Raw genomic sequence first — 14,676 nt, 5'->3', positions numbered from 1 at the left:
GAAAGGAAAAAATTGCATGTGAACCAGGAAAGAGCAGTGGTGATGGAGAGGAGGAGAAGAATCAAGGGATATTTCAAAGGTTAAAGCCTGCAAGGCTGGAGAACAATCCTCTGACTTGTTGGTTCTTCAGGCATGTGATCCCTGAATTTTCCAGCCCCTTTAGACTCTTCTCATATTGAAGTGGTTCTCAACATTCAATGTACATTATAATAACATTGGGATGGGGCTTAAAAAGTATTTACACCAAAGTCCCATCCCAAAACTTTAAAATCAGAATCTTTAGGGGTCAAATCACAGGCATTACTATCTTTAAAACCTCTTCCAAATGATTCTAATGTGAAACCATCATTAAGAATTAAGTATAAATCCTAATACCTTGAAAACTGTTTTTCCTAGTACCCTCACCCACTCTCTAGTTACAATGTGTGTGCACCTCTACCCCAGCACTTCTCACAATCTACCCTGTCATACTCAGACTTGTGTATGTGTCGGTGCCTCTCACCACTTGACAGCACCTAGAGGTCAAAGGCTGTCTGTTTTTCACCCTTATCCTCCATGCACCCAGCGCACACTAAACACACAATAAATGCCATTCATCCCTACTTTTATTGCAGGGTAAATTTTACAAATTTAAGATTAGGTTTATTTTTAACATTATCTTTTATTCTTGCTTCCAGGTTCTCTTCTTATAAATCCAGTGGGAATGATCACTTCAGGATAAGGACAAATTTATTCATAACAAAGAAGATTTTGCTCAGTTTTCAGTTTTAAAATAAGAATCTTAAGTTATAGCAGAGACAAAAGTCTGAAAGTCAACTCAGTTTTACTTTTAAAAAACCTTTATTTTTCTAAAGACTTTTGAGAGGAAGAGTGAGGATGCAGTCCAGAAAGTTGTTTTTGCATATCTAGAACCAGAATCTTGGCCTTAGGGGTTAGAGGATATTACAGAAACCATAGAGTAGGCAATAGTGTGAAATGGTGTAAGACCAGTTTGTCTGGTCCAAGAAGGGAAAAATAGGAGATTACAAGGGAATTAGGAAACTTGGTCAGATATAAAGAATCTTTAAGAAGATCTCGGTACACTTCCATCCAACATAATTGTCATATACTCATCCACGATCCTGAGCATTAGAGGAGGAACAACTGTGGGCAGTGTCCAGCCAGTTGGACCAATGGGCACTGGTACAATGTGGTTACAGTGTCCCACAACTGCAATGTGGCATGGGAAAAGCAAAGCAGAGCTCCTGAGCAGGGTGCAGTAGTGGCTCACAGAAACAGAGTCTTGCAGTGGATGTGGGCACAGAAGAAGACCAATGTGAGCCCATGGATATTTTCCAGCAAATGTCTTGGGACAGATGCCAAGGCCCAAACCTCAAAAATGAATGAAATGTCTGCGCCTCAATGAAAGTCAGAGAGGCGTGAGGCCTGTAGACTGCAAACCAGACTCACGTCTGTTCTCAACCCTGACCCCCATCCCCAGGCCGTTATACTACACACGCATTCCAAACCAAAGGATGGAAAACGGGATGAGAGGGATAAGTCTGAATAGCTTTAATGGTAAATAAAATTCACTTGAATAAGGCAAGATTATTTTATTTTTAACCTTCTTGTGGAATTAGAAGTTTGACAATAAAAGCAGGTTGAGTGATAAATGAAAAAAGAAAATTACATCTTTATCCACATGAATGCATGAGACTGTATGCGTTATGTTGGATAGACAGACATTTGTTCAAACATCTGTTGAGTGACTGTAAGCTCTGGGCCTTATGCTAGAAACAAATTGAGTGAGTGAGGTTCATAAGTGAATGGACAGGCAATGTGGAAAGTGCTGAGAGGCAAGACTCTGCATGGTAACAGGAGAGTGAAGATAAGGGCATGCCCAGCTCTACAGGAAAGTGACATGGGACAGGGGAGGGAGAGGTCAGGGAACACATTAGAAAGAAGATAATATCTGAGTTGAATATTTAAGGATGAGACCACATGAGATGCTTGCTGGAGAAAGGTGATGCAGAAGAGGAGAGGACTCTAGGCAAAGGAAACAATGTGCACAAAAGGAAAAGCATGGCAACTTGAGGGACAGTGTCATGCACAGGGTACTGAGGCAGCATCACAGCAATGAAGAAGTGGGAGGGATTCAAGAGACACTTAGGAGGAAAAGAGACTAGACACAGTGACTGAGTGAAGGTGCAGCATTACGGAGAAGTCATCAGGATGACTCCTGGATTTGGGGTTTGAGGGCTTGACTGAGCGGTGGCTCCATTCACAAGATAAGGGCAAGAAAAGGAGAAATTGTTCTGGAATGAGAAGATGAAGTTGATGAGTTCCATTTTTAGACTTGTCGAGTTTGAGGTTCTCATGAAGCACGCAAGGTGAAATAGCTGGGAGGCAGTCCGAAATACTGACCTAGGGCTCAGGCAAGAGGTCTGAGCTGGACTCTAAAACTGAGATTTACCAGTAGGTAGTAGGTGAAGCTTTGGGCAGGGATGAGTTTGTTGAGGAAGAATGTATAAAGAAGAGACAATGATCAGAAGTGGAATCCTTAAGAAAAAAAAAAACCAGCTTTAGGGGGTAGACAGAGCATGTGAAGAAGAATGAGAGTGGTTTGAAAGGGAGGAGAAGCAGGGAGCCAGGGGAGAAGGGAGGCTGAAGCAGAGAGGAGTAATCCAGTGTCAACTGCAGCACAGGGATCAAGTGACAATGATCAAAGTGTCCACTGGATTTAGCAGACGGCATTATGCCTGTGGGAAGAACAGTTTCAAAAGACTGGTGGGCGTGAAAGTCAGGAAACAAAGGTCGAAAACCAACTAGTAAATGAGGAAGTGTAGGCTGCTTTTCCAAAGCAGCAGACTGAACAATGAGAGAGAGCTGACAGGGCATAAACAGTAAGGGGCGTAGGCAAAGCTGTGTGAGTGACCAACAAGTGAAACAGGCAGAACACCACGATTAGTAACTCAGCAAGAAATTCCTAATCCTGTGAAACCTAATTCTCCACTAGTGGCCGGCTCTGATGTGTATTTCTAACAGAGTTAACTCCCGATCCCCAACTTTGAGAATACGGGCTCTGTTCATTACCATTCACATTCGGTAGTTACTGATGCTTTGTTGCAATATATTTAGATGTGATTTTACTAGTTAATTTCTACAAATACCTCCTATCTTTAAATATAGTGGGAAAACAATGATTTATAAATTCACCAACATTAAAATATAGTCCAAAGCATTTTTCCAAAGATTCAGTAAATTGCAAATTGCTGAGATCTAGCCATGTTCCATATTATTTTCTGAAAATACACTACACGTAAGACAACTTATTGAAATCATCCTCTAAAATGTTGATGATTTTAACTTTCCAAGTGATTAAATGCATAATTTTATAATCTCATGCTTTAGCTCGAAGGGATGACACTGTCACATCTAGGGAATATTTACTGTAGTCTAAAATCCTATCGGCAAACGTTTCTAAGGTATATGGCATATCATATTCATAATAGTGATTGTTTACCAAAAGTTGACTTCCCTCAAACACAATCAAGATCTGGGATTTGGGTTTTACTCATAACCTCAGTGTTGGCCAGCTGGCTTTAGTTGGGTGACAGCTTTAGATGTCTAATCTACCTTTTTCATACCCGGGTAATAAAACTTGAAGAAACTGCAGTGACTTCCTTTTGCGTCCTCCAATGTAGAAGGTGGTCATGAAATAATTAACTCAATAACTGCTATTAAAATATTATGGCAGAGAAAATTTTGGCCTCATGCCTTCTTAGTTCACTATGACATGCCCCCAAAATAAAGTCCCCAAGGTAACTGCAAGATCTTATCACCATTTAGAAGCTTTGGCAACATACCAACAGGTTAAAGGTTAGTGGCATAAACACAGATCACGTGGGTATTTGTTCGTGTCCTTAGGGATCTAGTGCTTGATTCCTACTAGGATATGCTTTTGGGGTGTAGGTAATCTCCACAACATAAGAGATAAACTCAAGTCCTCTGCAACACATCATTGCACATGTCTCTAACCAAGCCTGAGAGCGGGTGAGAACTTGAACGTTATTAAAGATAATTAACTATATAAAATAAAGATAATTTACTATTAAACAGATAAATGTCCTTGAACTTTATAGTAGAGACTCTGTCCCTAGTATATGAGCCTGGATTTGTGGGTTATACTCCCACAGGCAGACATTACCTATGGGAAAAGAGCATATGTTACTAGAACTAAAATCTGGCTACCAAAGCACCCAACTATCAAGCCATTGTGGAAACTCAATACTTGTTCAATAAAATAACAAATGATTTCATTAATACTACTACTTTCATCAGATTCTAAGCCAGATGAGACATAATTCCGAATTCAGCAGATTCTGAAACTGTTGCAAGATATTCTGTTATAGGGCCATATCATCTTATATACTACCAAGTTTGCTTAATGCAGAGAAAAGGATGTGAACTAGGAATAGAAAAACCCAGGTCTTGTCCCAGGTCACCACTCAAGCTGTATTAATGCAAGTGACTTGCTCCCACCTTCTAAGGCTTTTTTTGCCCCTTGTGAAACTGGGATGATAACTGCCCTTTCCAGATGTGACTGTGTGTCAGACGAGAGTGAATCATAGCCAGCTAAGGTTAGCAGTGTCATCAGAAACCAGAGGCAAGATGAAAAAAAAAAAAGGAAGTTAACGTTTAGAAAGGTTAATAACGTGCTCAAGATCAAAGAGCAGATAGTTGGAAAGCTGAATTGACACTATTCATGATAATTAAAGAGATTATTGCATTGGTGGAGCAATTATACTACATATAAAAAATCTTTTTTTTACACAATGTTATAAACCTTTATTATTTCAATAAAATAATTTTAAAATAAAGTAAAATTAAAAAGACAAATACCGTCTATGTCTTACATGTGAAATCTAAAAAGGCTGAACTCAGAGAAGCAGAGAGTGGTGGTGACCAGGAGCTGGGGAGGTGTGGGCATGGAGAGATACTGGTCAAAGGATACAAATTTGTTGTAAGATTAACAAGTTCTGAGTATCTAATGCATAGCATGGTGACTATAGCTAATAACACTGTATTACATACTTGGAAGATGCTAAGAGAGTAAATCTTAATGTTCTCACCAAACACAAAGAAAAGAATGGTAATTATGTGACAGGATGGAAGTGTTAACTATTGCTATGGTGGCGATGATTTTGCAATATATAAATGTAACAAATCAACACGCTGTACATCTTAAACTTACACAACGTTAACATGTCAATTATATCTCATTAAAGCTGGAAAAAAAGAGGAAAGCATTAAAGCTGCCAGAGAAAACTGACAAATTACATACAGGATTATCATGATAAGAATGAGAGCTGACTTCTTATCAGAAACTGGTGTAGAGAACACATCTCTAAAGTGCTGTAGGAAAAAACTATGTCAACCTGAGTTGGTCATCTGTGTCTTCTCTCTTTAAAAAGTTTTTTTTTTTAGAAAAGAAATATTTTCAAGTAATGGCAGTGAAGAATGACATTATCAATGGGAAGTGTCTCTCTTGTTCAGGATCCTAGAGATCATCTAATCAGATACCTGACTTTATAGATAAGAATCTGAAATTACAGTAAACTTGGATGAAAACTGAGGTCCCCCTTCTCTATGAAAAATACTATCTTATATGTAAAAATACTCGATAAAGGGACAAAGGGCTAAAAACATAAGCGGTTGAGATGAAAGTTGAGATAGGCAATTAATTACTGTGCATGGGCTGTGAGGGGCTCTGAACGCTCTAATGGTTTTTAGAACTGTGAGGCGTGATGATTCAAGGGGTATCTACTCATAGAAGTTATGGCTGTGGCTGCAGGGGAGCGGACAGCTGGAATACTATTTGTTTTCTGCCTGGACCTGAGGGTCCGGACTTGAGCCTGGTCAGGTGAACGGGTTAGCAATTAAAGTTGAAAAGGACTTTTCCATGAAATTCTTCGTGAGATTCAGGGCAAGAGTACTGCCATTTTGGGTGGAAATGTCTACGTGTGATACTGAGAATTGTACTTTGGGCATTAACATTATGATCTCAACTGTGCACACAGGCTGGTGTGATCCAAGACAGTTGGATTATACATTAACGGTAATAAAATTCTAAGTGTACACTAACTTAGAGGAACTTATAAATGAAGTTTACAGCTTGGGGTCCTTTCCCAATCATTTATAACCTTAGTACATTTCATATCTGTGCTGTTACCAAACTGATATTGCTTGAACAGAACTTTGACTGTGTAGCTCCGTTTTCAAAATCCTTAGTGTCCCTCCTCTCTGCATGTGGAATAAAGTCTTTTAGCTTCTGTCTCATGCTTTTCTCCAAAATACTGCTCAAGGAGAGGCAGCAAAACAAAATGCTTAGTTGGGAATCAGACGTGCGTAGGGTCTACCTCTGGCTCCATCATTTACTGGCTGTACAACCTTGAGCAAGTTCCATAGCCAGCCAAAGCCTCACGCTAATCAAAGCAATAAAGGTCAGAGCAAGTGCCCGTACAATGCTTGGCCCAGCAACATTAGGGATGACGACTAGAATGCTGATGTATGTGGTGTGATGAGAATGATGATCATGAGGAGAAGGACATCATAAACGCGCTCTGTGCTTTCCTGCCTTCTTCGTCTTTGCACGTAGTTTTTCAAAGGCAGGGAATACCCTTTATTTCTGCTTTTAAAACCTTACAAAGTTTTAAAGACACAACTTAAATCCTACCTCCTTGAGTCTAGCACAAAACTTTGCAATCATACTTCTTTGTCATGATAATAATCATGAAGTATACCTGACCTTAGAGGGGCCTCTTTTCCTGGAAAAAAACATGTCAGATATTGATCATCCCATTAAGATGATACTTGATATTTGTACTTGTGCCTTTTTCTCTAATAATTCTAAGAGAACTAAAATGTGTGAAGTAGTATGATGTATGTGTGTCTGTGTAAGGGACATATTAATATCTGTTAAAATATTTCCCAAAAACTCTTCAGGCAGGCTGTTTAGATTCATCCTATGTCCATTTTAAATTCTAGAACCTTTGCTTTCTGAGGGAATCAATTTCCCCCTTAAGCAAAGTGTTTTCCCACACACAATTAGGGACAAAAATAATTAGAGGAAGCTCTGTTCAGAGAGAAGGGAAAACATTAAAAATTATTCAATTTCTGTTCTATGGTAGGAAGAACTAAATCACTACTCCATTCTAAACCTATCAAAGAAAAGAAAAACTTTGAAGTCCTACTTTATGTGGCATTTAAATACTTGCCAATTACTCATATGATATAATTGCATCTCACATAAACAAGATCTATTTCTAGTGTGCAGACAAAGTGATTACCTTCCACAACACGTACGCTTGATTTGACCTGAAGACAATCACTTTCCTTTAGACGTCTACCTGTGTATATCAAACTTACAGTGCCAAGGTCAATGATGAAGCAGTCGCCCTTGTTGAAACTGTCCCAGGTAAGGGGAACTTCCGTGGCCCTGACCACTCTGCGACCCTTCACATGCAGGAGCCTCTCGGCGGTCAGGTCATTGGTGAGAACGTGATTTAGTCCAGATGCCACACCTCCAGCCTGATGGGTGCGAGGAAAACAGGAAACAAATCAAAGTGGATGAAGCTTCCAAGTAGACAGAGCAAAGTATAAAACCACAGATGTTTGTGCCAACACTGCCTGGCAGGCCAAGATAAAACAGCCACCTAAGTGCATGTGAAAAGTTAAATATGCAGAGAGAATTCCTTGGCAAATCAACATGTTTGGTTGCGTTTTTTTTTTTTTGTTTTTTTTTTTTTAAGGCTCTTTGGTCTTCCTGTATTAACCATTCAATTGAATATTGCAAACGTCTAAAACCTAAAACCTACTACATAAACAAAAAGAAGCAGCCATAGCTCTTGTCTTTTGGGAAGCAATGCTTCTCAAGTCAGTGAGCGAGAAGGCAGAAAAGGCTTTTAGGGAAGATGAAGGGGAGGCAGAGATAACAAGCACAGATGAGGAGCACCCAGGGAATAAGATGCCCCCAAATTCCCACTGTCACGGCATTAGGGCGGAGAAGGGGAGTCGAGCGCTGGCCAGGTATGGGCTGCTCCTGTTTATGGTACTTGTTTTTACATTAAAAATCACCTGTCTTATTTACTTATGTTTTGGTGAAAAGAGTTTACTAAATATGCCAGGCCTAAATATTTATACTCTAAATTAGGAGAGAGGCATCTTGGCTGCATATCCCCAACGAAAACAAAACAAAATAAAACTACATTGAATTAAAAAATGCAGAGGAAAAGATATTTACTGTATCAAGTACATCTTCTTGTATTATTTGAAATCAGCATGTACCTTTTCATTTTTTTCTAATTACGTCTTGGAACAATAATCTTTATTTATTCTACAATTATCAGGTAATGTGCATGCTAAAGGTGCAGTGTAAACGAATCTCTGTCATTTACTGATCAAAGGCCTCCCATGATAATATAGTATGAAAAATTAACAGTATAAGAAAGCTATAAAATAATCCAACATTTCAATTCTATTATATAAACATACACAGTAAATCCAAAGAAAGAGAAGTTAAGCTGCGTATGCAATCATTAACACCTTCTTTAAATTTCCATTGACTTTGAATTTCCCCAATTCTCCAGGAAAGGCCCTCATGAATAGGAAGGTTTCATTAATATAAGCTAACTGTTGACTTCAGGACAACTATAACCACAAATTTTAAGAAATATGTAATAATTTCCCAGACCATAACTTTACAAAGGTTGCCATACTTCTTAACTGAACAAACTAAGCATTATACAGTAAAAATAAACTGAAGTTTTCATCTACATACTACCGCTCTTGGCCATTTCAATTATTTTTTTAATAAGAAGTACATTGTGATCTAATAAAAAATAGTATAAAAACACTGTCATCTGAAAAAGTGTTATAAAATATTGAGCAGACTTAGACTGAAGATACATATATAACATTAGGTCCACTTCATACGAAATTATAAACTACACAGTCTGTGAACATTTAACAGTATTTAAAAAATCAATTCCATCTACATTATATAATAAGGTACACAAGAAAAATTTCAACTTTCATATATGTCTGTATGAGACAGTAAGCAGTTCTTCTGTGAATACTGTTTGAACTGACCCTAGTAGTTCCCTGTCTCTTTCTACCTTTTCCACAGAATGAAAACAAGGCAAATGAGCCACTAAATCAGTGGCACCATAAATACAGTTTTGCTGGCCAAAGATGTCTGATCATTGCTGTGTACAATCATGGCTGAGGGTTGGGTCTTGTTGAGCTTGGGAAAGGTGTGACTAGCCAGAGATTTATTATGAGGAAGATTTATTATAAGGAAGTAATGGTAAGTAAGAGTCCTCTATAACCCCTTCCCAATTCCCTATAAAACCTTAGAAAAAAATCTGAAGTCAGTTAAAAGAAATAGGAAGATGGTCTTAATGTTGAATCTTTACATTACGTATGGCAACTAACCATGGTTGTTGCTGACTGAGTAAGGGCAAGGCTTTCCCAAGTTTTGCCCATTCCAAATAGACACAATATCCTGTTTCACTGAGTAATCTTAAATAAAAAATTCATCCTGACATTTGAACCATTTATGTAGGTTGAGAGCATCATAGTATAATGGTTACCATCTTAGGCACTGGAGGCAGATGGTCACCCAGTCACCTACCAGCTATTAGACCTTGACAAGTTGCACAGTCTCTTGAAGCTTCAGCTTACTGACCTTAATAGGGTGATAATGATAGAAAGTGCACCACAGGGCTGTTGTTTGGATTAAATGAGATAATATACATGAACTGCATAGCATATTCCTATAAGCATGAAATTAAGTAAAACATAATATGTAGTCTTTGCTATTCTGGGTAGTAAATTATCTTTGAATCCAAATTTCCTATCAAATATTGTGGCAACAGCACACCTTGTCATCTGCTCAGTGTCACTAATGATAAGATAGTGAACTGATGTTTTTGCTGATAAATCTGACTTCCTTTTGCAAACATCCTCTTTCTAAAAAATGGTGATTTATAGTGGTTTTAACGTTGATAATTAGAAGATAACTGTCAAATCACTTTTATCATGTCCACTTTTAAGTATATATCTGGAAGTTTGATTTCAGAAGTCCTGCTAATAGCCAGAAGGATTAATATTACCAACATAAGTCCCTACTGATTGCCTATGTACTATATAGGTATTTTATTATTTAATTTAATCCTTATTCCTTGCAACACCTATACAAGGAAGCTGTTGTTATACCCACTGCATATTTGAGGAAACTGAGCACAAACAGCTTATGTACTTGCCCTGAGGCAAACATATCATATGTGGCAGAAATCAGTTGATAACCAGGATGATGGCACAGTACGTGCTTTTAGTAACAAAAAACCCAGCTTATTATCAAAAAGTTGCGCTCACTGACATAAAGGAAGTTTCAAGATCATTTGACATAAACTGTAGGAACTCAGGTGTATCAAAGAAAATGAAACTATAGGAATTAAATAAAATGAGAGGTAATAGTTTCATATTTAGGGTGGTTCATAGTCTAAAGTGAAAAAATGATTTCAAGAGAGAGAAGAGAATTTCTAAGTGTTTTGTCCTAATCTCAATGGCATCACAAAATAGTCACCTAAGGCTCTGATCAGGTACAAGCAGAAATAAACCCTGGCATCCAGGCAAATTTGGGATACATTTAGAGTTCTGGTTTAGCTCTGAAGTTTTAGGTTTCCACTAGGCTAACGTGCCTGAGTCAGCGACGGTGGGGTCTGCAGAACACCATTGGAGCACATTTGATTTTGCAAAGGATTGTTTCTGGAATGTCTGTCTAGGGAGAGTACTCCTTACAGTTCAGCTGAACACTCCTGGGGGTAGGGAGGATGGTGAAGGATGGCCAGTCTGCAAGGGTCACTGGGAGATTTCCAGAAAAGCTATCCTTTACTGAAGGTTGCTTTTAAAGGACAGACTATTTAACTTTGTTTGTTTGTTTGTTTTTGTTTTCAGAAGAAAAGCCATCTGGTGATTAGCGTTTCAAGCCAAGACACACAGAAATTTACACCAACTGTGTGTAAATGTGTTTGTGCCACTGTATGTGCATTTGAGCTTGTGAGGCTGAACCACACCTATGTTCAACTCAGTGGTTTCATCTGTAACATTTCCAAGGTCAAACCACACTATTTTAGAAATGGATGTATAGTTCTTTGCATTAACTAAAGTTATAATTATTATAAATACTGTATTAAGATATTCCAGAACAATTGATATTCCAAAATCATGGGTTATTTGCAGCAAATCCAGAAGATTCTCTAGAATGGCAAAAATGAAAACTGTTAATACCCAACTAATCAATATTTAATTACTGAAGTAACTTTACAAAATTTAAAGGGCTTTCTTGTGACGATATAACTGAAAGCTCTTAACTTTATTAAAAATTAACCTATTAAATGAAATCAAGTCAGAATATTTCATATATTACAGAACATATTCCACAAACATTTATTGAGTGCCTACTGTGTCCAGTAGGTCCTGGGGATCTATCAGTGAACAACACAGATTAAAACAAAAACAAAACAAAACAAAAGATCCTGCCCCCAATGAACTTCCATTTTATGAAGACGTGAGGTGTGGATGGATAAGAAGAGAAAGGCAGTCATAACAACAACAGTTTGAGAGCCGCTTACCTTGTACTTCAGACCTCCTTTGAAATAGCCAACAAAATCAGTAGATTCATAGCCTTGAAGTTCTCTATTCTGCACTGGCTTGCCACCCAAATAGTCATCCATCTGAACAGCGAAGATGGCAGCTGCTGTACTTTCATCCTGAGTACACTCCTTTCCTGAAATAGCAAACGACGGCACTTCATTTATCAAGCAAGGAAAAAAATTAAGGCAGAATTTCTGATAGGAAAAAACTCAGAAATTTTCTTTGAACATGCTCAGGAAGATAGAACAACACATTCCAATACGATTCAAATTCACTTGGTACAGTCAACAAGATCAGGCTATGAAAACATTCTGCAATCGTCTTAGCCTTTACCGGCATCAATCTTTAGGTTTCCAATATGTCAATATGTTAATATTTGTAAGGAAGATGAATGTCACAGGCCATTGCTAAACAACTTCAGGAAAGCGGGTGGTTTTTAGAGTGGAAAAAGGAATGTAACCTGACCTTACCCCTGTTTTTGAGTCCCAGTGTCCCCACTTCATTATCCTATTGGTATAAGATAGTATTTTCTGAAGGAAAAGGGACAATAAAGGAACTAATATGCTAACATCTACTGAACATTAATATACATAGTATTATCTCAGCAATTTAACACACAACCCATTTAATTTTCACAATTCTAATCCAGATCACACGCAGGCAACCTCACTGAGGTTGAAACACCAATTCTTAAGAACCAGCATTTCAACGTACACAGTGATCAGAGCCAGGACAGTGCTGAAGGGAACTCAAATTTAGTAAAAGACACTTCAAAACCCTTAGTACATCTGAGCTGTGTAAAAATCATAAGTCACTCTAGAAATAATAATAGCTAACATTTATACATTTATAGAACACTGGCTGTGGGCCAGACACTGTGCTAATGTTTTACATGGATGAACTCATTTAATCTTTAAGTAACTCCATGCAGCAGAAACTATTTTCTACCAGATTACAACAGAAGAAATGGAGGCTTAGAGAGGGTGAGTAACTTCCCCAGGGTCATAAAGTCGACCTTACGTGCAACGTGACCCAGAGGCAAGCTTCTGTCACTCTGAAGCACAGGCTCTTAGAAGTTACAATACTAGTAGATATTATTTTATACTCAGACTCTCATTAGCAGTAAGATTTTGTGGTGATCGGGGTATGTTATTTGCCTCCATGGATACCTGATACATAACAGTCTAGACGCTATAACAATACTATAGTTCACCTGAAACCCCAAAGGAGAGTGTTCACCAAAGTTGAAGAAAGGAAATCAGTCGGTTCTATTAAAGAAAGAATTAGATTTCACAATTCCTCCCTTACTGTTAAAGGAAATCTGTGTAGCAGGTATCTTCTCAGGAAAAAAATCAGTAGCGAGAAGAGTATTTGACACGGTATCAATTTTGCGAACTCGTCGTCGTCAAAGGAAATTATTTAACACATATAAAAAAAACACATGCGATTTTGCAGTCCGAAAGGACTCTGGTGTCATTCTTCTGCCCACTTTCCCATCCATAAATGAGAATACTAATAGAGGCACAGACGTGGATTTGCATAGAGATGCTTTAAGAGGGAAACTTAAGTCAAGGTTAATATCAAAGTCTTAAGGATGATGTATTTGACATAAACATTTTTACTTGAGTACAAGTTGAAACCTGAATCCCTTTAGGTACACAGAAATGGACAGGCATGCAATTAACGAACGAACTGGAAGTAAGTTAATTAAACTATGCCACCATTTGTTGATGCTTATGTACTTTGCTAGGCCAGGGACTATCAGCACGAATAAATCAGTCTTCGCTCTAAAGAGGTTGAAAAGTCTTAATGAAGCCAATACCAGCCTTTGAATGCGAAAACTAGAATCGAATTCAGTTGTATCATGATGAAATTCTAGCAAGTGTTCAGAAAGTTATGAATTTTCTGTATGAATCCTGCTTACGACTTCATTTATTTTCCCAATGCCAATTTTACCAGTCTTTCATGTTATATTGTTTTTTTGTTGTTATTTTATATTATGTTACATTATGCTATATTTGTAAGTATATTATATTTGTATATATGCTATAATCTTCCTGAAATTGTTTTGTGGATGTAATGATTTTACATATAAAACGTAGATTAAAAAAGAGGTTTAATAACTAGGCTAATCGAACATCCATTCATGATAAAAACTTTTCCCAAGTTAGGAATACAGGTGAACATCTTCAACTTGATAAATAACATCTATAAAAACGTACAGCTAACATAATTCCTTTTTTTTTTTTTTTGGAGATTAGCCTTGAGCTAACATCTGCTGCCAATCCTCCTCTTTTTGCTGAGGAAGACTGACCCTGAGCTAACATCCATGCCCATCTTCCTCTGCTTTATATGTGGGATGCCTGCTACAGCATGGCTTGACAAGTGGTGCACAGGTCTGCACCCAGGATCCAAACTGGCAAACCCAAGGCCGCTGAAGTAGAATGTGCAAACCTAACTGCTGTACCACTGGGCTGGCCCGCTAACATAATTCTTGATGGTGAAAGACTGAACACTCTTCCCCTAAGATCAGGAACAAGGCAAGGATGTCCACTCTCACTACACTTGCTCAACGTAACATAGAAGTTCTAACTATTACAATAAGATAAGAAAAAAAAACTTACAGCTAGGATATACAACTATGTACTGGGGACTTGGGAAAAAAAAGAGGAAGATTGGCAACAGCTCAGGGCCAATCTCCCTCACCAAAAAAAAAAAGAAAAGAAACATAGAGATGAGAAAGCAAGAAATAAAAATGTCTCTATATAGAGATGACAGGATTGTCTACATAGAAAATCCTAAGGAATCTACAAAAAAATTCCCAGAATAACTGCATTCAACAAGATAGCAGGATAAAGATTAATCAATAACAAAAAGCAGTCTCATTTTTATAAGGAAACAATGAACATGCAGAAATTGAAATTTAAAGCACAATACCATTTACAATCACTCCAAAGAAACTGAAATACTCAAGTATAT

The 14,676-nt window shown here is 37.8% G+C and overlaps 1 protein-coding gene across 1 annotated transcript in view; it reads right to left on the bottom strand.

Moving 5' to 3' along the window:
- The window catches only part of SCIN (scinderin), a 69,921-nt gene that overhangs the window by 52,746 nt on the left and 2,499 nt on the right, over positions 1-14,676 (bottom strand). The window contains exons 2-3 of the mRNA XM_046670709.1: positions 11,676-11,830; positions 7,408-7,569 (exon numbers count right to left, since the gene is read on the bottom strand). Coding sequence (XP_046526665.1) covers positions 7,408-7,569; positions 11,676-11,830 — 317 coding nt within the window. The remainder of the gene's footprint in view (positions 1-7,407; positions 7,570-11,675; positions 11,831-14,676) is intronic.

The sequence above is a fragment of the Equus quagga genome, chromosome 8, assembly GCF_021613505.1.
Source record: "Equus quagga isolate Etosha38 chromosome 8, UCLA_HA_Equagga_1.0, whole genome shotgun sequence".
NCBI classification, from domain to species: Eukaryota; Metazoa; Chordata; class Mammalia; order Perissodactyla; family Equidae; genus Equus; species Equus quagga.
This window is presented reverse-complemented; position numbering and strand designations above follow the sequence as displayed.